At 39.3% G+C, this 22,032-nt stretch overlaps 2 protein-coding genes across 2 annotated transcripts; one reads left to right on the top strand and one right to left on the bottom strand.

The window, feature by feature from the left end:
- Nucleotides 1-5,085: 5,085 nt before the first annotated feature.
- LOC140944170 (testis-expressed protein 30-like) lies at nt 5,086-20,974 on the top strand. Its single transcript, XM_073393299.1, has 3 exons — nt 5,086-5,318; nt 18,437-18,488; nt 20,268-20,974. Exons 1-3 carry the CDS (start codon nt 5,196-5,198, stop codon nt 20,642-20,644), a joined length of 552 nt encoding a protein of 183 aa, XP_073249400.1. The 5' UTR covers nt 5,086-5,195; the 3' UTR covers nt 20,645-20,974.
- Nucleotides 10,569-13,278, bottom strand: LOC140943250 (uncharacterized). Its single transcript, XM_073392318.1, has 5 exons — nt 13,082-13,278; nt 12,675-12,840; nt 12,068-12,215; nt 11,646-11,900; nt 10,569-11,123 (listed from the first exon to the last, which is right to left on the bottom strand). The coding sequence occupies exons 1-5, from the start codon at nt 13,134-13,136 to the stop codon at nt 10,569-10,571; spliced, it is 1,179 nt and encodes a 392-aa protein (XP_073248419.1). The 5' UTR covers nt 13,137-13,278.
- Nucleotides 20,975-22,032: the final 1,058 nt, after the last annotated feature.

The raw sequence follows: 22,032 nt of genomic DNA, 5'->3' as shown, positions 1-22,032 counted from the left end.
AGTTATACAAACCCGAGACGAAGTCGAGGGTTTGCATAACTGTTTGCATAACTGGGTTTGCATAACTCGTGTTTATATCAGGCTATGCAAACACGGAAAACGTTTTCTATTGCTTAAATGTTACACTATTTAAGCCCCAATATCCAAATACAAATTCTCAAGACTGATCTGCAGCCATTTCCTAAATGAATAAGTTCAGAGAATTTGTTTGAAGATCAAAGCGTTTTCCACGAAGTGATTACTTTATTTAGTAAAATCTAGTGGTCTATTATCAATGCTGCGTTCTGATTGGTTGAGCTACTACTAGGCTATAAGTTATAGCCCATTAGTAGCGAAAAGCGCCGGCTTTGCAAACGAGAACAATGGCGGCTGAATCGCGTTTTGCCAGCTAAAGCTGTTTTGTCTCGATATTTTTGACCAACTAGCTGGATTTTACAAAAAAAAAAAATATTCCTCTCGGCCTCGTGACCTATGAGTCAGTATCCCATTCGGCCTTCAGCCTCATGGCTATTGACTCATCGAGGAATAATTGTTAAATATTCTCAGAACATGTTCTTTAGATGATGTATTGATATTGTTAGAAGAAAATTGATTTTCGTCACTCTCGGGAGCTAAATGGTTAAAGGAAAACAGGCGTCTCCATCTGCTCTCCATTGCCCTTTTGTTTGCTGAGCCCATTTTAAAGAGTTTTCAACTTTTTACATGGACCAGTTAGTGAAAATCCCTCGACACTGCTAAAACGATAAAAATGAAAAATAGTAAAATTTGCAAGTTAGGGAGATTTAATTGTTGAAAAAGAGGGAAGATGTTTTCCGCAAAGTCGCAAAATTTTTCAGACGTTTTTATGGTGGGCGCAATAATTTCGCGACTTAAAAGAGCCCTTTTTTCTCGCTCGCGTTCGACGTATCACTTTCAAACTTTGTAAGTTTACTAATAACGGATTTTCGACAAATAATCGGATCCCATGCCATCAGAACTTGAACAACCCTTTGAAGGGTCTATCCCAGAAACAGTTGTGTGCGTAATCATCGTGTCGGGATGGGGAGGGGTTTGGGAAAGGAACTCCCACCTTTCGGATATTCGGTTAGTCAGCTATACAGTGGAATCCCGAGTTTTCAAATACCCGATTTTTCGAACCACGTCTAAATAGAAAGAGGCTGGTTGCCGTCGCCTTTTGTTTGTGGGAGGAGGGGAGTGGGAGCCCGGGGGAGAATGGGGCGGGAGGGCTACGGGAGGCAGGAGGTGGAAAGTTCTAAAAGAGTGGGAAGCGGGAGGAATAGAATAGACCTTGTTACGGTTTTCGACGCCATCTTGACAGTAGCTAGGCAAACGCGTGAGAAATTACAGTGTTTGTATGAGAATCTAATGTCGAATAATTTCCATAGAACGCCTGTTCTGAAAAAAAATATGAATTGTAAACTAAAGCTTCATTCCTAAGAATTCTATCGAAAAAATTTGAGGGCGTTACCTTCTCTAGAACACCCAGAACCACTTTTTTAAATTTCCTATACATTTGCCTGTAAGAAAGTCCCGCGAAAAATTACAGACAAATATATGGAAAATCTAAAGTAAGCCTAATTAAGCACAGATACGCCCCCCCCCCCAATTTTTTAAGTACAATCCTTTGTTTTGTAGCTTTAGTTTAAAAGTCATATTCTTTTCAGAACAGCCGTTTTACCGAAATTATTCGACATTAGATTCTCATTCAAACACTGTAATTCTCACACGTTTGCCTACGGCACCAAGATAGCGTCGAAAACCTTGACAAGGTCTATACGGGAAATCATGCACAATGCAATGACGAAAAAGGGTTAAAAGGAGTACACCCTGTCCCCCAACTCATATGGGATCATCAGCATGGCATTCTCTATTTTCCAATTGCCCATAATACACTCTGTTTGCCCCCCAAATTCTGCATAAACCATTGTTTTTAAATGCTCCTGGGAGTATTGCATTTTCCCAAGAGCATTTTAAGACAATAAGTTATGCAAAATTTGGGGGGCAAACAGAGTGTATTATGGGCAATTGGAAAATAGTCAATGGCGGCGGCCATGGCGGCCATCACCCATCAGGTCTTGTACAACTAAAAAGCTGATTTAGCAACAGAACGGGAACGTCAGTTGACGACGAGAAAGCACGTGACGGGACTTCGGTGTTTAATTTGCCGCTCTGCCATTGCTCAAGCCAGTAGTTTGATTTGCACGCGCCGTCGTTAACTGACGTCCCCGTTCTGTTGCTAAACCAGACAAGCCCGCGTTTACGTGTCCCTTTAAGGTGACTCGACCCAGTTTTTTTTGGGGGGGGTACCATCCTACTTTGAAGCTCTCTGGTATCCCCACCTTTACTTTTATCGTAAGTCTAACACACAGAATAAAATTTTTGGCGATCGGAGTAAATGTCACGTGGTTATAATGCCACGCCCCTTTGAGGTCTGAGTCGAAAATCTGCTGTTGCCGGCATTTTTTCGTGAAAATCTCTCGGCTACACATAGTGCGCATTAGTGCCTTGCACTGAACAGAGTTTCACCAAAATCGCAAAGACCCAATTCGAGAAATTCAGCGGTTTCCAAATTTAGGTCATAATTTATGCGAAAATGATAAGCAAACTTTACACGGATTATATCTAATAAACTATGAGATTCATCTCTTTATTTTGGGCATCGTTATAACAGATGGGTCCTGTGCAAGTCAGCAAAACGCTTTAGGGCCTTGTAAATGCGCGCGATTTCGAGCAAAGCAAACATATAGAAATTATAGTTTTCGCTATTTGTTGACGTTTGTCAGCGTTTAAGAGTCCTTCTCACGAAAAAAGCATTTTCTTAAAAATTCGTAGTTTTTTTTCCTTCAAATTTTTTCAGGGCCACAATAGATTAACTAACTACCCGGACTCTGAATTTCATGGTCATTGAAAAACTGTGACATTATCTTCTATAAGCCCAAACTTGAGTAAACATTGAAGATTTTTAGCGTTTTGGCTGAGTTTATGCTTTGGGAGTTGTCTATTGTTTCTAGTCTGTCATTATACAGCATTCTTGTTCAGCACGCGTGCAATGACCACGCTTGGCTGACTTCCGAATGCTCACCGAGATATGCCCGTTACGAGTTGGTTTAATTATTGGCTTGCATTAAACCTATGAAAAAATGATATTTTTTTAATAGTAAGTAGATTTAGTGTGTAGGACTTCTTGATTCTTTTGCAAAGGCACAAGAAGCACGAGAATTGATTAAAAATTGTGACTTAAACCTCTATGTATCACGCGATGGCCTGTCTCACTGTACCAAATTATTATATCTCGGTGAGCATTCGGAAGTCAGCCAAGCGCGGTCATTGCACGCGTGCTGAACAAGAATGCTGTATAATGACAGACTAGAAACAATAGACAACTCCCAAAGCACAAACTCAGCCAAAACGCTAAAAATCTTCAATGTTTACTCAAGTTTGGTCTTATAGAAGACAATGTCACAGTTTTTCAATGACCATGAAATTCAGAGTCCGGGTAGTTAGTTAATCAATTGTGGCCCTGAAAAAATTTGAAGGAAAAAAAACTACGAATTTTTAAGAAAATGCTTTTTTCGTGAGAAGGACTCTTAAACGCTGATAAACGTCAACAAATAGCGAAAACTATAATTTCTATATGTTTGCTTTGCTCGAAATCGCGCGCATTTACAAGGCCCTAAAGCGTTTTGCTGACTTGCAAGGACCCATCTGTTATAACGATGCCCAAAATAAAGAGATGAATCTCATAGTTTATTAGATATAATCCGTGTAAAGTTTGCTTATCATTTTCGCATAAATTATGACCTAAATTTGGAAACCGCTGAATTTCTCGAATTGGGTCTTTGCGATTTTGGTGAAACTCTGTTCAGTGCAAGGCACTAATGCGCACTATGTGTAGCCGAGAGATTTTCACGAAAAAATGCCGGCAACAGCAGATTTTCGACTCAGACCTCAAAGGGGCGTGGCATTATAACCACGTGACATTTACTCCGATCGCCAAAAATTTTATGTTATATTGTAGATTGATCTATATATTATCCATTCTATGTGTTAGACTTACGATAAAAGTAAAGGTGGGGATACCAGAGAGCTTCAAAGTAGGATGGTACCCCCCCCCCAAAAAAAACTGGGTCGAGTCACCTTAATAGTCCAGTTTCGAGTTCGCTATGACCGCTGAATTAAAGAACTGAAGACGCATTTTTTACAGCCTTAGCCTCCATCTGAAGTAATATATTCACAAATTCCAACGAGAAAAAGACCTGTTTTTTACGCTGTCTATTGTGTATATTCAAATTTCAAACACTTACTTGCCGGAATTTCTGAATATTTTACTTTACCTCGAGGCTAACCCTGTTAATGTTTGTATTCAGCGGTAATTTTTAATTCGAAACTAGACTATTTTAATTGTGAAGGTGGAAAACGCAGTCCAACCAATTTTGACTTTTAGGTAACTCTCGTACAGGCTTTTGTACATCATGCTTTTGCATCCCTACTAAAACGCTCCATTTTTCCCATTAAAATGCTCGGTCTCCCAAAAAAAGTCACCAAAATGCTCGGATAATGCTCATTATTCAAACGGTTTTTTTAATTAATTTCAAAGGTTACTCTTACAAAAACGTGCAAGTGTTGCAAGTAACAACGACAACATGTACAAGTTCATAAATACAGCCAAAAAAACCAGCTGTATTAGGTTTTTTGTGAATTTTGAATTTTAGTCTTCATTTTGTTTAAAAAAGCAGGAGCTCATGGGGCATGGGCTCCTGAAAAAAGTTGATTTCTATTTTATTTTCTCCGAAAAATTAATTTTCCGGGGAAAATGCCACTAAAATGCTCGAATAATGCTCAATGCTTTTGCCACACTAAAGTTCTCGAAAAATGCTAGCATAATGTACAAAAGCCTACTCTCGTACGTAGTCTCACATTTCCCGCGCTACCGCGCAAATCTGGGAACAAGTAAAATAAAGTAGTACCCAGTCTTTCTTCGCGCATAGCAACAGCAAACATGGCGGAGAAGGTACCTTTACTTTGTAAGTGATTTTATCTTAGAAACTACAAATGATGCGGACTGTTTTACCTTTAATTAGGTTTTCATAAAAATCCCAGTCGAAGATCGAGATTTGGATGGCGTCTTTAACTTTCCCTGCCAATCTTCATGGAATGGCTGTGGCGTTGTTTTGACGCATGGCGCCGGCGGGGATATGAACTACCTTCATTTGGAGAAACTTGCTGCTCACCTCGCAAGCACCGGAATACTCTGCTTGAGGTTTACTTGCCGAACAAGAAATTTCCAGTATAGGAAGGAATGCTTTACTGCAGTTGTGGTAAGCTGTAATGAAATAAGGTCTATGTTTGTACCTTTCGTGTTTTGGTTGTCAAGACGCTTATCAGGGACCGTTCATTATTTATTGGAGGGGGGCGGGGATGGGTGAGAAAATGGGGGGACTGGAAATTTTAGCCACTGCAAAGAGGTGAATCCTGAGGTAGATTAATTGTTATTGAGGGGGGCCTTGAAATTTGAAAGAGGCAAAGTCTTAAATCACAGGCAGACCACCCTCTGTTAGTGGGGGCCGTTGTTGATTGAAATCTGAGCAACGATCTTTTGTTATTTATAGAAGAAATACATATGAACAATACGGTGGCTATAATTTGTTCCAAAATGCTTAATTTTAAAAAAAAATTTCAATAAAAGTTTGAAGAAAATGTTAACTGAGTCATGTGTCATGTTTTTTTCGCCGTCCCACGCTGTTTTAAGCGCTATTTCGCGAGATGAATATTTGACCTCGGCGGTTAGAACTAAAGAAGGAGACAAGGCAGGCAGCAATCAGCCGCCGGCGCGTGACCCAGTCCAATTTACGCTGGAACTGACGCCAGACTATTTAATTTCTTACCTCGAAATTACCGGCTCCCGATCCACTAGATATGTATCCATGCCCCATCCGAATGAGAGCTCAATCCTTCCAAAATTTATCGAGAAAAACGATCCTGAAGTTGCAAGACCAGCTTTCTCAACATGACCGGTGCAAAAAACTCAACCAAAGGCATTTGAGGAATGCGCGTCCATTCAAATCCACCAATCAGCGTATCGCGACCGTTGGCAGTTCAAAACCACAACCCTGCCCCGCACAGGGATGTTTGTAACTTCCGCTCCTCAAAACGGAAGTCACTTGTAACCAATCAGCTGAGCGCTGAGTTTTCCCGGGTAATACGACGCCTGTCACGGTTTGTTTTGATTCTGTCAAAAGCACGTGCAAAGCTAACAGCATAGATTCGATGGCGGTGAAACTTACTTGTGAGCAAGAAGATTGTGTGAAAACAGCATTGGAAGGTCATAATTTTTCTATATTTGGAGAAGCTGGGACCGGAAAATCTCGAGTTGTGTCAGAAATCTGCAGGCTTAAAGGAAAAGGGGTGCGAGTTGTCTGCTCTACGGGAATAGCGTGCGAAGTTTTTAAGGACGATGGCAATCTAGCTTTCTCTGCTGTGACTGTGCATTCATTTATTGGTGTAGGAACTGCCCAAGGATCTTTTAATTCCGTTGTTGAAAAGGCTTGCAGCAACCAAAGGATCAGAAAAGAATTATTGGAAGCAAAATGCGTTGTGTGGGACGAATGCTCTATGGGCAGTGCGAGGCTTTTGGAATTGTTTCATGCGATAACATCGCAAGTCCGTGATAAGAAACTACCTTTTGGAGGGATTCAAACCATTCTTGTCGGCGACTGGTTGCAACTTAAGCCCGTCGCAGATAAATTTGATGATGGTGAGCCGATGTATAAGTCTGGTTTATTCCCTAGTCTGTTCCCACACACCATACAACTTACCATAGTTCATCGGCAGAACGAACGTGAGGTCGTTTACCGCAATATCCTGCGACAGCTTCGTGTGGGAAGGTGTGATAATGACTCAGAGCAAGCAATTTCGGGCCTTTCGAGGGATTTAAACAACGCCGATGGCGCAATTCATTTGTATTTTACTAACTTGCATGTCGACGCACACAATGTTTCCCGCTTGGATTTGCTTCCCGGAGAACGCGAATCGTTTACGGCTATCGACACTGGCGACCTGCGAGGACTCAACTGTCCAGCTCCGCAGATGTCTTATTTCAAAAGTGGTGCCCCTGTTATAGTTTTATATAACATTAACGAGATCATTCACAACGGGACCCGTGGAACTTTTGTGAGAAAGCTGGATGAGAATACAGCAGTTATCAACGTGGGTGGGGGTGAATATGTCATCCAGAAAATTTCCTGGACCAACGTCAATGAAGATGGACACAGCATTGGGTCCAGGTTGCAAATGCCCTTAAAGTTGCACTGGGCATCAACCATCCATAAATCGCAAGGGCTAACTCTTGAAAAAGTTGTAGTGCACTCAGCCTATGAATTCACCGGTGGACTGCTTTATACAGCTTTTTCAAGAGTTAGGTCAATCGATGACGTGCAAGTGTTAGGTTTTAATAAGAAGCATGTTTGCAAACGAAACCATGAATTGAATGAACTCAACAATCTTCCAAACAGTAACATTGCAAACTGCCCATGCTTCAAGGAAATAGATCATCATTCTTTGGGAGAACAACCCATTAACCCTCAAGACATTAGTGATGAGGAATTACTTCAAATTGTACAGGAGATGTTTGATGATCAAGAGAGTAACACCGAGGAACAATCAGAGAGACTTGTAAGTATGGAAGAGGTTTTGGAGATGGTGGAGGAAAACGAACACATACTGAGCAAACCTCCTGAAGATTTTGACATGAAAATGTTCCTTGAGTCCTTCAAAGGGCAATCTGTGCCTGGGGAAGAGTCAAACTTTGGACATGATAAGAATGCTGCCGTGGATTTAGCTGTGAGGAATATTGATCACTTTTCTGCACTAGTCCAGATTGTTTGGCATAAGATTTTCGTTTTACTGCAAAAACACCTCACAGAAAACATTCAAGATATTGTATTTTCCCAAAAGGAGTTAAAAGAGTTTTATCAACAATCTCTTGATATTTCAAGAACATTAGAATATAGAGGTTGGCTCAAAGAATGTTTTCAGACACCTGAAAGCACTTTACTAAAACCGGCGGAAATTAGCATTGGCTTCGACATTGTCCTAGGTGTATTCCACAATACACTACATATTGTTGGAGAGTCTGTCAGAGCAAAATCACGTGATGACATGGTGTCCACATTTTCTGTTAAGCAAATGGATGATGTTGGCAAAGGAAAAGTTCGTTTTGTGGCTGCGTGGGCAGTGAGCAGGGTACTACAGAAGGCAAAAAAATATGTAAGGGACAACTTGTACACTGCTAGCAGTGCCACAAGGTCCCAAGTTAACAAGTGCCTTCACAAGATTGAAGTTATTGAAAGCATTGTCGTGATTCCCTATGGAATTTTATTTTCTGAAACAAAGTACCCTGGAACACTCAAAGTGACAGAGTCACGACAATACAGAACTCATGGACTGATCCATGTCTCAGATCAATTCTTTGAATTTGCACTTGAATTAGAGCAGAAAAGAATGAATGGCCTAAATAGTAGAATGCTCAAAGTGCATGGCGACAAACTGGTTGAAGTTGTTGAAGCTGGCTTGTTGAATGACCAGGGCCTTAGGTTACAATGGAGGGACCTATTTGACAGTTTTGATATCATGGTAAGATACAATATCTTCATGAAGGTGAAAATCATTTGTAGGATTATAAAACTGTAATATAATGATGAAGAACAATATGATTATTTTTTCATTTTCCATTTTCTCTTTTATTTATATATTTTCCCATATTTCTTTCACTTCTCTTATCAAATCAATATTGCTCAAATTGTTCATTGCTTCTGTCTTCACTTGGTGTAGCATGTTGCATACATTGCTTTGTAAAACATAAGATCAAGAACAGTGTATTTTGCAATGCAAAAGCATAAACTAGATTTGTTTTGTTTTCTCCCAAGATGAAATGACTAAAATGAATGTAATTGCAGGTCAACATTTCTACAATTATGTATACAGGTTAAAAGTTTTTAACATTGGTTAATTCTCTATTTTTCTTTGTTGCCTTGCTAGCCCTTATATTTAAAATGAGATCATTAGGTCAATTTAATTTCCACGTATCCTTAAGGGGGCAAACCCTCAATGATGAATCATGATGTTTTAAGCCTACATTGCTGTATTAGTCCCTACATTTTATAAATTTATTCTTGTCTACATCAATGAGCCCTGGAATAATATTAAATAAAATAATAGTACTGTATGCTTATTAGGCTACCATCTGTGAAGAGGTGTTTGTGGAGGTAGTGAAGCGGTATGTGAATATGGGGGCAAACCAGTTCGTGAAGGAATTTAGAAGAAAGTGGCAGGTGAAGAAGGCCATGGCCCACAGACAAATGGTCATGGCCAGGAAGGACAAAAGGGTCCAACAAGAGGCAAAAATACCTGTAAGTGAGATCATTGCTGACCAGTCAGATCATAAAGAACGTTCACATCATCGCATGAAAGAGCTCATCAGCAAATTGGCGATGCAGTTTTAGGGAATCTCTACACACGTGCTGAGCTAATTTCACTGTGCAAAGCATATGGGCTAAATCCAAGTGCAAGATCCAACAAGGCACAACTGGGAAAGGTCCTTGCAGATGTCATAAGGTCTAACCTTAATATCCCCTTTCCTTGGAGCCTGGTTCCAGGTTCACAACTGCATGCAGCTCCTCTTCCAGGTAGACTTGGAATCAGAATAAGCCGGATTTCAGCACAGGATTGAACATTTCATAACTGTAAGTAGCAGGTTAAACACTTAAACTACCAAACTGTTGACTGACTGAAGTCTCTTGTGATTGATAATAGGCCATTTTACAGTTATGTATGGAAGCGAAGGCTGAGGGTGACCTTGTTTTGATACCAACTTCTTTTCTTTGTTACGGAAATTGTTCTTGAAAAATACTAGTTAGCATAAGAATAACTTGATTTACATAATAAAGCAGGAAGGATTGTATCAAAACAAGGTCACCCTCAGCCTCGCTTGCATCCACAACTGTAAAATGGCTTATTTTTGAGGTCACCTTGTTTCACATAAATGAGGTACCAACTAAAGTCAACATTCAAAATGGAGGCAGTAGGCAGAAAAACGGACAAGCTTTGTTTTACAAAGAAAACATGTAAGCCCTTGAGTAGCTTTATTACATTTAACTTTAAAATTTCCCACGATGCAATCATTGTTAATACTTTGCTCCATAAACAAAGATAATTTCAGCTCAGTATTAATGAACAAAAAGAATAACCGAGTCAAAGTGCCTGCATGGGAAAGTTTAATGTTTCCTTTTCTTTTCAATTCTTTTGACTTCTCTGACTTAAGTATACACCTAACCATTTGGGCCTATGCTATTTAGCTCATAACAGATAAAATCCCTTTTCATTCATCGCTTGTCCAGGTAATTTTATTCTTCAGTTTTGTTTGTTTTTGTTTTGTTCCATATACAGTGTAAGTTTAGTAAAAGCTAAATTTGGATAATGGGAAATAATCTCCCCTTATTAACATTTAAACTTAAAAAAAACGGTATAAGAAGGTTCTTGAAGTCATACTGCACTTAAATGTCGTGATGTAATTAACGCTTTCGCTTCCTTGAAAATGGATGTTCATTGGGAAGGCCAGAACGTGGCAGCTGAACTCCCGTCATCTCATCTGTACATACAGCATTTCCTTTGCCACTAACTACAGATTGTCTGATATTTACAGCTGTCAGAGTTGTGGAATATGTGTAGTATTTAGGGTGGTTATTCTGCCCATTTGAACCTCTTATCTGGCAAAAGATGTTCTCTAAAATATCTTGATTTATTATAATAGGCTTTAATGTGGCTTCAACAAAATAGCTCTGTTTGATTTCCACAACTTTCTCCAGCCCAATGATCATTGATCGCAAGTCGAACCATAACTGGTCTGATAGAAATTCTTTCGGTGACTCAGCGTTGTCTTTCCATTTCTGTAGGTAATTCAAAAATTCTCGTGCTTTCAACAGCCTTGCATCGTGTACATTTGAGATGACATCTTTCCTTGAGAATAGCTCAATTAGTTGGCTTGTGTGACGCAGGAATATAATGGGTTCAGTCAGTGCTGCTGATTCTGCTGTTTGTCCTGTGCTCGCCAGATGTTCCTTATATTTCTTAACGAAATGAAAATAATGTCTATAAATAAAATATTGATGTTGTTGTTCAGTGTTACTTTTTTTTCAATTATTTGTCTATACTTCAGCAAGTAATATATGACGCTGGGATGTTAATGGTTTTTTTTATGAACTTAAAAGGCCTGTCCTTATAGAGAAGTGCTGCATGTACTGTTATCGACTGATAAAAAGTAGCCTGAATTTCATCCGATTACTTCGAGTCGTTATTACTCCCAGGAGAAAACTACTCAAAGCAATCGGATGAATTTCAGGCTAGATAAAAAGATAATTAAAAAATTTAGTGTGTATTTTTTTTGTTCAATGTTATCCTTTGTTTCAATTATATTTATTTCATTTCAACACCTTTATTATACATCACCATACACCCCCAGAAATGGAAATATAATTTCAACCAAGGACACAAGTAAATCACAACATATGCTGTTCCATATCTCTTTTGACTACCTTCACTGCAGGCATTTTCACTTGAAGAATAGTTTTCAAATGCAAAATGTCAAATACCTCCATGAGAAACAACATTCTTTTATCTAATACATCTTCAGCTAGACTATTTCGCATTCTGGATCTTGGATTTAGGTCAAAGTGTCCATCTGTTAATCTCTCATGCAGGGGAAGGGAGTGGCTGCCTTGGTCCCATTCATAGGCATCCTTCCAGAACTTGAAGAGTATTCTTGAATTGTTCACTGTCAATTGCCTTGTACTGTTTGATTGCAGGGTACTTTTTTCGAGGTGATTCCTTATTTTCTTGAAGTTATGCTATAAAGGGAAGACAGAAATTTATTTAATACTGCAGTGTTTGAGTTTAAACTTTCTATAAGTTATTAAAGCTCTCTAGTGTATGGAATATTTTTCTTTATATTTTTTAGGCAGGTTGTCTTCACTTGGGTGTGATAGTCGATTTCATTGTATTTTCGTTGTTTTACCTTGGAGTCTGCCATCGTGACAATTTTCCGTCCTGTGTGCAAGTTGTCTGCAACAAAGTGATGTTCTGCTGGATCTGTTCCATATGGGTAAAGAAGCTTCACAAAGGACCTGTTTGGCTCCCCTCCATCACACAACACCCAATAAATTCTGTAATAAGAAAGTACAAAGGACAGATTGTTAGTGTTATAGGTCAGTCTAAAATGCATTTGATGTACATAATTTTCATTTCTGCTATTTTGTTTGTATTTTTCCATCGTTTAAAAGTCATAAGTGTAGTACATTATCCAACTCAAAAAGAACATATATTTCAAAAGTAATGCATGGTTACCAGTATAGATGCCAAGTGAAACTAATTCATTGCACACTTGAAGCTGTGCTAATTTATTTGCTTACTTTCAATTATTTAAACATATTCAACATTGATTTTTTATTTGCCCTTCAAGTTTTCTAAAAATTTGACAATTTTAAGAAATACAAAGTGTGAAATTTTTTCATTTCAAGCCTAGTTTGTAAACATTTATTTATTTAGCAACAGTTATTGCAGCATCTTGTGTGTTCATGTGACTCCCAGATGGAATGGTATTAAGATCAAAATATCTTACTTACCTAAATCCCAGTCTCTCGCAGCGTTCAATACCTTCCCAGAATTTCTCTAGTAGTGTTACTGCAGGCAAGCTTTTGACAGGAAAATGGGCTAAGGCAAAGCGAAAACCGCTGTCGGTGACTAATGCAAACTGCATCACTTTTGAAGCCAATTCAGGATCATTGTTGCCTTTTAAAAAAGTAAAAGGTGATTAATTGTTGTTAAAATTTTCTGAGATCTTGATAGACTTGCGTAGATATGTTTCATCATTTTATTTTTTGTGTTTCCGCATTACTCTCACATCATCTAGTCTCCTTCAGATGGAGGCTATAGACTGAATTAATTGTTGCAGTTCGTTTCAAAATGTAATATGTAAATTAATGTTTTCAGTATTATTTGAACATTTACAATGTATAAGAATCTCTCAAACCTTCAGTTAAACTTCTGACATCTTCATAACTTTGTCCAAGAGAAACAGCACCCATCAACCTTTTCTGTCCACCAACTCTAGCAAACTCCAAATCCTCCTGTGTAAACACACATGTAATTTAATGTATTCTGCCAACCTCTATAAAAAAAATAATTTATAGACTCATGCAACATATATGTAAATATTGCCTCTTATTTTCACGATATTAATATTGTTTAAAGTCTTTTGATCATTTAAATCCAGTGATCAAAGAATGTACAGCTGTGTTTGCATTGTTTGGATAAAATTGATTTTGGTTACCTTTGAGACTTTATAGGGTTAAGGTTCAGAAGCATAATTAAAACACATGAAAGGTCTAAGAATATGTACCTGTATTGTCATTTCATCAAATATCAGTCCTCCCCATAGATCCTTGTCTTTCAAATTCAACCTGCGTGCTTCTCGGTGACACCAAGAAAAAACTTCAGGATTCCAGCCAGATGCACTTGAAACTGAATTCTTGTAATACCTTATTATTGTAAATAAGCATATTATTATTGGTCAGTGATCAGTAGTTGTACTTTCTATTTTGCATCCAAGAAATGGGTTTTGTAGCAAGAATAACATATTAGAGCCATGTTTCTACCTGATGAGCCTCTTGCTTGGAAGAATGAGATGTTGTTTCAAAGTGTCGAAGGCTTTCGGGGATGTTGAATACAAGTCGAGACACAGTCGAATAATTCTGTGGAATAGATTGTCAGTACCTTATGGTTGTAATTTAACTTGTGGCCTATTACTGGTACTTCCAAACTCATACACTAAGCTATTAAATCATTATGGCTATTTTACCACTTTCACATAGACCTTAATATTGTGCACCTGTTAACCTTGAAACATTTTTTTACAGTCATCCCAAGAGGAACTGAACACGGTGGTGATGTAAACTTTCGGGGGTAAACAAGGTGCATTATGATATATGGGATAATGGTGAATGATTTACTTCCCCCCCCCCCCCCCCCCACCACCACCACCACCATCCACTTTTGTCTTGTTCGATCTGTTTCGATAATTATGCTCACTTCATTATCTTTTCCTTTAGCTTTTTAATTAGTACCAAATTGAATATCCTTGAAATTGCCCCCAGAACATATAAATCAAAAGTACAGGTACGATGATATCATGCTATAGAAAATTATACTATAAATTTGGTCGAGAAAGCTACAAACCTACAGGATTCAGGGAGTTGACGTAAAAAGGCATTGTGCAATATGTATTATTTTCCTTACTGAAGATGTTCAATCAAACGAATGGGTTTCTATTATAATATGCGCCCCTTTTATAATATCCTACACAGTAACTCACTTTGGGTGCCATCTGTATCCCTTTGAGGATTTTCTCGTAAGAGCCATTTGCTGTTGCTCCAGCAGAAGAGCCATGTCTCCTTTTATTTTGGAGGTGTCCACAGAACTCATCATGGATTTAAAATCGAGGTGGTCTTCATCCGTGGCACACAAGCACTCAGATTCAAATTTCGTTCGCCAGTATTCCTCTCGCCGTTGAGCATTTCTCTTTTCTTTTAAAATAAAATTCACTTTAGCTAGCTTTTCTTCGTCACCCATAAGAGAGTTTTTGGTCTTCATGATATTGGAGTATGTCTCTTTTCTTTTGGACAAAAGCCTTTTTAGATATCCACACTCCACACAGGTCTCCCCCAGGGACGGCACCACTTGATGGCATTTGCGTGACAAATAGGCTGTTCGCGAGCCAATTTTGACCTGGGTGCACATTTCATCGCTATCTTTTCTAACAACAGAATCATTGTGGTCGTTTGCGGGGAGTCCACAGCATACCGAAAAACGTGCAAGGTACTCAAGGATAAAGGGGAGGTTTTTGGTTTCGTTCGCCTTAAAGCCAAAAGTTTCATGGGTGAGGGTGTTACCCAGAAATGATTTGAGCGAAAACTCTGATGTTAGCGGATTTATCTTGAGTTGTATCACAACTTCATTGCCGTCGATGTAAACAGCGGCCAATCTGCTGAAACTTAGTAAGGGAGGATTGACGTTTTTTTCTCGCAAAACCCATCCATTCATCACACATGAAATCTCCATACTTTTCCAGGTATCATTAGTAGTTTCATCGGGCCTTTCCTTGGCGATGTTTAAAAACACGGCCACTCGTTTGCCATCTCGTCGTGGATAGAACGTCTTAACTTCACCAAACAGATCAGCTACTAACGCTCGGACATCTCTGTCATCCAACTCGAAGTTTAAATTCTCTTTTTCGTTAGCGAAAGTAGCCATAACTTCGGTCATGGACAAATTTTCGCCCACACGGAACTCGAACGTTTGCGAAAACCTGTCGTGAACAGTAACAAATTTCGTTATAATATATATTTTCCCAACCCTGGCACAAAATTAAAGTTTCCTATACGAAGCACTTAAGCTTCATTAAAAATTGAGAGTACGAGTATACGAGATGAATGTCTCTACTGCTGATTAAGACTTACCAACATCTTTTCTCCTGGAAAGCTGACCGTTTCCTTTTCATTTTTTGAAGTTGAGTGATTTTGAATCAAGAATAACACTGATCAAAAACGGTTTACAGAATCAAAACAAACCGTGACAGGCGTCGTATTACCCGGGAAAACTCAGCGCTCAGCTGATTGGTTACAAGTGACTTCCGTTTTGAGGAGCGGAAGTTACAAACATCCCTGTGCGGGGCAGGGTTGTGGTTTTGAACTGCCAACGGTCGCGATACGCTGATTGGTGGATTTGAATGGACGCGCATTCCTCAAATGCCTTTGGTTGAGTTTTTTGCACCGGTCATGTTGAGAAAGCTGGTCTTGCAACTTCAGGATCGCTTTTCTCGATAAATTTTGGAAGGATTGAGCTCTCATTCGGATGGGGCATGGATACATATCTAGTGGATCGGGAGCCGGTAATTTCGAGGTAAGAAATTAAATAGTCTGGCGTCAGTTCCAGCGTAAATTGGACTGGGTCACGCGCCGGCGGCTGATTGCTGCCTGCCTTGTCTCCTTCTTTAGTTCTAACCGCCGAGGTCAAATATTCATCTCGCGAAATAGCGCTTAAAACAGCGTGGGACGGCGAAAAAAACATGACACATGACTCAGTTAACATTTTCTTCAAACTTTTATTGAAATTTTTTTTTAAAATTAAGCATTTTGGAACAAATTATAGCCACCGTATTGTTCATATGTATTTCTTCTATAAATAACAAAAGATCGTTGCTCAGATTTCAATCAACAACGGCCCCCACTAACAGAGGGTGGTCTGCCTGTGCTTAAATAAAAAGCAACAAGGTATTTTGGTATACTAATAACTGAGCTGGGCACCCCAGGTTTTATGGCTGGGAGCCTTTGGGATCCCTATGATTCTTCTTAGAGTACAGTCTTGCACAGTATTGTGATGCAATCAAGGAGTATGATTTATAATTACAAAAGATGAGGATGAAGTTAGAGTGGAGTTTGGCAGCTTGGATGAAACGTCCAGTGACAAGCTACCTCTTATGACCACTACATGCAGTGGCAGAGTGGCAGGCTCCTGGAAAAATGCATTTCTTAAAAAAAAAAAAAAAAAAAAAAAAAGGTAAATCACATGCAAGCCACTGGAGGCTCACATGAATGGAGCTTAACCTGCTTTCTGTATCATGATTCGAGCAACTGACATATTGCTACTGCTTCTAGGAGGGAAAGTCACCACTAACCATTTGCTCTACCGGGTGGAGAGACACTATGGGGGAAAGTTTTACATACAGGCTAAGAATGCAAAATAAACTACATTTACATTTTAAGACTGTATTTGAGTATAAGGGTAATTTTTTTGACAGGTTGAACAATTTGTCTGGACACTTAGTTCACATGAGACCATTCAATTTTTTTTTTTCTGTTCATATGGAACTTGGGAGAGCTAGGTGTCTAAATTTTTGTATGTTTAAGGTGATTTTGTGTGAACAGAACCTATAATAGCAAAATTTTTCAACTGTTCGATAATTTGTCCGGATCATGAACGTAGCCGAAGAACCAGTGTAAGAAAGAAGGTCAAAGAGAATGGCCATACTTTCCCCAAAATCTCTGTGTTAAGAAGGCTGCAAGGGGTATATATAGTTTACATCACAGAAAATGTGGTGAACAAGCTTATATTCAAGAGTTGTTTGTGTCAAAACCTGAATGAGCAAGGTTCGAGTGAGTGAGGGCTTTTGACACAAACAATGAGTGAATAGAACCCCATACAAAGCACTTTCTATGACGTAAACTGTTTATTACACATATCATGAGAATTTTCACTGAAATAGTTTTCTTAATGTAATGCATATATTACTAAGAGCAAATCACGAATAGTAGAATCAAAAATAAATTAAATAGCAATGGAAAATCTCACAGCACATACAAGTCCTCATCAAGCTGAACAGAAAATGCACTTGCAAAAGTTAAATCTAAGTAAGTTACAAAAGACAGACCTCAGCGATGTGGGCTCGTATTATTGTTCTCCATCTTTCTTTCAAACTTGAAGTAGAAAATTGGCAATTAACACATTGAGATCTCTTGCCTCAATATTTTTCAACTCTCTCGGCTCATTCCTTGAAACTAAAGACTTTTTCAACAATGAAACATCTCTTTGTGTTTTGCTTAATGTGTTATTGTTTTTTGATGCTGCACAAACTCTTCTAAGGAGTAATTAACCGACACAAACCTGTTATAGTTTTCCCTCGTGTCCACCATTTTCTGAAGAAAAATTTGAAGGTGCCGCTAAAAAGCCACCAAATGTGGAAAGCCATTTGAATGAAAACAATGAAAAACTCTGATTGGCTCAGAAAGGCATTTATGCTGTCTTTGATTGGTTATACTTCCACATGTGCAAACAGCTGTACACCATTCTGATTGGCTGTATAAGCTTTTCTCACATGTGAAAATAAAGCGTATAGATTTCTACAAATTACGTTTACTAAATAAAATTCTTGTGATACATGTAACTGTTACAAAAACATTTTCCTGAGAACTTCAGAACTCTTTGGAATGTTTTTGGAAATATTCGTTAGGCCTTAAGAAATCGCCTGTTGCTTCTGGATGTGATCAGTTCCCCTACAAAAACAATGGCACTCTCCCAGAAGTGAATCTCATATTTATGACTCTAAAAAGGTTGGCAGGTAAACTAAACTATGGGCAAATTCATTCAGACAATTTTCATCTTTTTTTGCTCACTCTTCTATCACTGAGGATTATGAGAAACTACTGTCTTGTATCTGAGGAGCAGTATTGGGCCACCTATTCTTGGCAACCATAATCCCCTTGCATTTTGTGGTCCATGTTACGTTTAAGGCGTAGTATTGGAAAAATAATTTATTTTCTTTGACCTGCAGGAATTCCTAAGAAATTATGAAGAATTTCCAGTAAGGATGTGTGTCATAGCAGGTACTTTTCATTATGATTCTGATTGTAAATAGTATTCAAAAATACCAGTGATAAATTACAGAGCACGGCAGAACTCAAAGCAGAGTTATTTTTCACCAAGGACACCATGTGCAAACTAAACTGAGTTATTGTGAACAACCTGGCTTCAAAGTGTCATCATTTTGTGAATTGGTGTCCAGCTGTGTGCAATGCTAGTATTTGGTGAGGACAATTTGGTGGCAAAACTTTTGCGTGCACTTACCATGCTCTGCAGATTAGGGTAAACTCCTACACTCCTAAAGTTAAGTGAAGTTGTTTTTTAATGTGGTCTTTGGTCTTAACAATTGTGTTAAAATTTTAGTTATTGTCCCCAAAATTGGATTTGGAAGGCATGATCTTTGCTGGGCTAGTTCGTAGAGAAAGAAAGAAAAGAAAAAAAGGCTCACTTCCCAACGACCAAGCAGGGTTTTCATTAAGACTTCTAGCACAGGGAGCCACACAATCTGTTTGTGTAGTCGATTGTTATTTTATAGTAAATGTACTGGATTTACCGTTTCCTTCACCTACAGCGATTTATCGCGAACTATGTATATAAATCAATGATAAACCAATGAAATACGTTGAATTACCTTACCTGTGGTATATAGTTGTCCTTTTGCCTCAAAAGCGGTTTTTTGAGCGATTTTGAAGGAGTTTGAGTTCGCTATTGACTGTTCCGTATAATAAGTAGCAGTAGAAAGGCGTAACGTTACAGGGGAATATTTTGAAAGAGGCTCTTCATCTGAATAAAAATTGTCACGGGCTACCATGGAGAATTCTCCGATCTCCGATGATTAATGAAAATCCTGACCAAGTCGTAAACCTTCTGGAAATTGTAATATATAGATTTAGCCAGGGCTTAAAGCGAAGCTCTCGATAATATTTATGGTTGGTTCAAACAAAATATAAAATCGTGTAATGCTAAGCGACGAAGGCAACGCTGGAGAACGGTGAAAAACAACAATAGGTCTAATTAGTAAAAAGCAACTTTGCACGTGCAGCACACTTTTTTTGTACATTTCTTTGCCGTTGTTTTGCACGACTACAACGTGAAACTTCCAGAAACTTCTTAGTTACACGTTTTATGGAGAAAATGTCGTACGTTTTCTCGTTCACTTTTTTTTTCACTGCCGCTCATTTTCACCTTGCATTGGTGGCCGCTAGCATTTCTCATTTTGTCACTGCCGTTACAAAGTTTTCATGTTATTCTTCCAACAAAAAATGTCTCCTATGTTTTTGATCTCTCGTTCTAGATCTCTGTCGCCCTTTTTCTCGTTGAGCTTCACTGGCCGGCCGCCTACTTTCTCTTTTTCTCTGTGTTTCTCTTGCTCTATATTCCAAATTTGCGGACATGACAATTAATCTAAGCTTAATACTTTAGAAAATACGGATGCAGGGACAATTTCCGCTTTCCGTTTTCGTCTTCATTGAATCTTTTGTTGTCTCTGCTTTACCAGACGCGGGTGGCTATGCGATTTCCCGTCAAAATAACCTTAAGTTGCATATGGGTTGCCATACCTGTTGATTGAGTTGTTTTACATTGGTATGCCTGTGGTGCGGACGGACGGTCGGGCGGTCGGTCAGTATACGGCCACGTGATCACCAAATTTTCTCGGATGGTTAGTTTACCACATTTTCTTACCCATGGTGTTCCGCTGCGCGCGCTTCGCGGCCGAGGGCTTCGCTATAATGCCTTCAAAAGCTGTTCTTTCTGAAAATTTGTTACATTGATTAATATGGTCCTAACATTATCATTAAAAGGTCGTTCAATGGGTGCACGGGTTGCAGCAGAAGTGGGATCAAACAGCAGCCTTACAACAGACTTTGTTTATGGTGTAGCTTGTTTGTCATACCCTCTTCATCCACCAAGAAAAACTTCAGAGCGTCGAGTATCGCCCCTTCTCCATCTTGGTGTTCCTGTGCTGTTCATTAGTGGTAGAAAAGACCCATTTTGTAGGGCAGATTTAATGGAGAATGCTACGCTGAATAGAATGGCAAATGATTGGACTATGCATTGGGTGGATGGTGCTGATCATGAGCTAAAGGTTAATGGCAGAGTTAACAATGAAATCATCTCCAATATGTGTGAGTGGTTCGTACAGTGGTGCCAGTCAGTGTTCATGGCAGAACGATCGTGATATTTGTGGGTGAAAAACCCCCCTCACAACCCGTTTCCTTGCTGGACAAGAATGCAAAGATACTCCGACAGATGTTTGTTTTGTAATGTCAATGGAAAGTGAAATGTCTTTTTGCAGAAATTATGCAGAAATTACTGTAAGTCATGCGGGCCGAAGAGCCTAGAATGTTGGCTTTTGCACAATGCTGATAAGATGCAGTAGAGAGATGTCCGTCTTATAGAGAGTCAACTATTATAAAAAGGATAGACTACGAGTAGTCCTCCATTTTTCCTCAGGGATAGTAGGGAACTTAAGATGGAGACGTTTTCGAGGCGACGGCAACTTCAACCGGACGTGATGTCATGATTTGTGCAAAATTGCGCATGCTCTTGCTCACCACATTGCCGTCGTGCTCCCGTCGGCGACGGGAAACTGGTCTGTTTCAGCCTCCTCCTCAGGCGCTTCGTTTTTCGCATGGCAGGGGCGAGCGCGAAACGAGTGACTGGTGATGAGCCGCAAGGGACCATGGGAAGGGTTGTCTCCTTCCCGCATTCCTTTGCGCGCACATTTTCATCAAAAGAGAGACGTCTGGGTACGAGGCAGGGTCTGTTTGGCGTTGTGGCGAGAACGTGAGTATTTAAATAACTCTCATTTCAATCAGGTTTGTTGCATTTAGCAATCAGAATTTTGCAGATTATCGTCCTCAAATTGTCCTTGTTTTCTGTGAGTCACATTTCAAGCTCGATTTCCAAGCTCTGTTATCTAAACTTACATCTTTATAATGTTTCTATGTTTCATGTCACAGAGTCAAGATGCAATCTGATGCAATATGGCAAACAGCAAACCGTAAGTGAGCTTTACATGGACAACATTGTCCTACGAGCCAAATGAAAGTATCCGGACAAAAAACATGAACTCCGATATTTTAATTGTGTGTTTTTAGCTCACTTTTTTCGTTAGAGAATCGTATAAATGAAACGTATGTATTGAAAATTGTTAAGAATAGTTGGTAATACCATGTACTAACGTGGGAATACTGAAATAAAGTTGTTGTTGTTGCATGCAAGCAATTAAGCATTAATTCTCTTAGTTCTTTATGTGAAGCCATGCATATTTTCCCCTTCGGTAGTCTTCCAAGGCGCCGTCCTCCTGAGTTCACTGCGATCTTAATGTTCGAATTTTGGAGGGAAGCGACGGCTACCTCTGTTCCAGGATTGCCCTGCCAGTCCGGTCGTCGTCGCCCCGAAAACGTCTCTATCTTAAGTTCCCTACTGTAGAGCGAGCGAAACGCGAGCGCGCGTGAAAATCACCCCACGCGAGAAAAGGCGACACGCGGCGGGGATTTTTCTCTCTCCCCGCCGCGTGTCGCCTTTTCTAGCGTGGGGTGATTTTCACGCGCTCGCGTTTCG

Source organism: Porites lutea, chromosome 7 (genome assembly GCF_958299795.1).
Source record: "Porites lutea chromosome 7, jaPorLute2.1, whole genome shotgun sequence".
Classification (NCBI taxonomy): Eukaryota; Metazoa; Cnidaria; class Anthozoa; order Scleractinia; family Poritidae; genus Porites; species Porites lutea.
Note: the sequence above shows the minus strand (reverse complement) of the source record. Positions and strands in the feature narration are given on the sequence as shown.

Coding starts and splice junctions, on each gene's coding strand:
- LOC140944170 (XM_073393299.1), top strand. CDS start 5,196: ATGAACTACCTTCATTTGGAGAAACTTGCTGCTCACCTCGCAAGCACC. Junction 5,319..18,436: donor AATGCTTTACTGCAGTTGTG/GTAAGCTGTAAT, acceptor TTTGACCTGCAG/GAATTCCTAAGAAATTATGA. Junction 18,489..20,267: donor AAGGATGTGTGTCATAGCAG/GTACTTTTCATT, acceptor TATCATTAAAAG/GTCGTTCAATGGGTGCACGG.
- LOC140943250 (XM_073392318.1), bottom strand. CDS start 13,136: ATGGGTGCTGTTTCTCTTGGACAAAGTTATGAAGATGTCAGAAGTTTA. Junction 12,216..12,674: donor TGCGAGAGACTGGGATTTAG/GTAAGTAAGATA, acceptor TTCTTATTACAG/AATTTATTGGGTGTTGTGTG. Junction 11,124..11,645: donor GAATGTTGTTTCTCATGGAG/GTATTTGACATT, acceptor CATTTCGTTAAG/AAATATAAGGAACATCTGGC.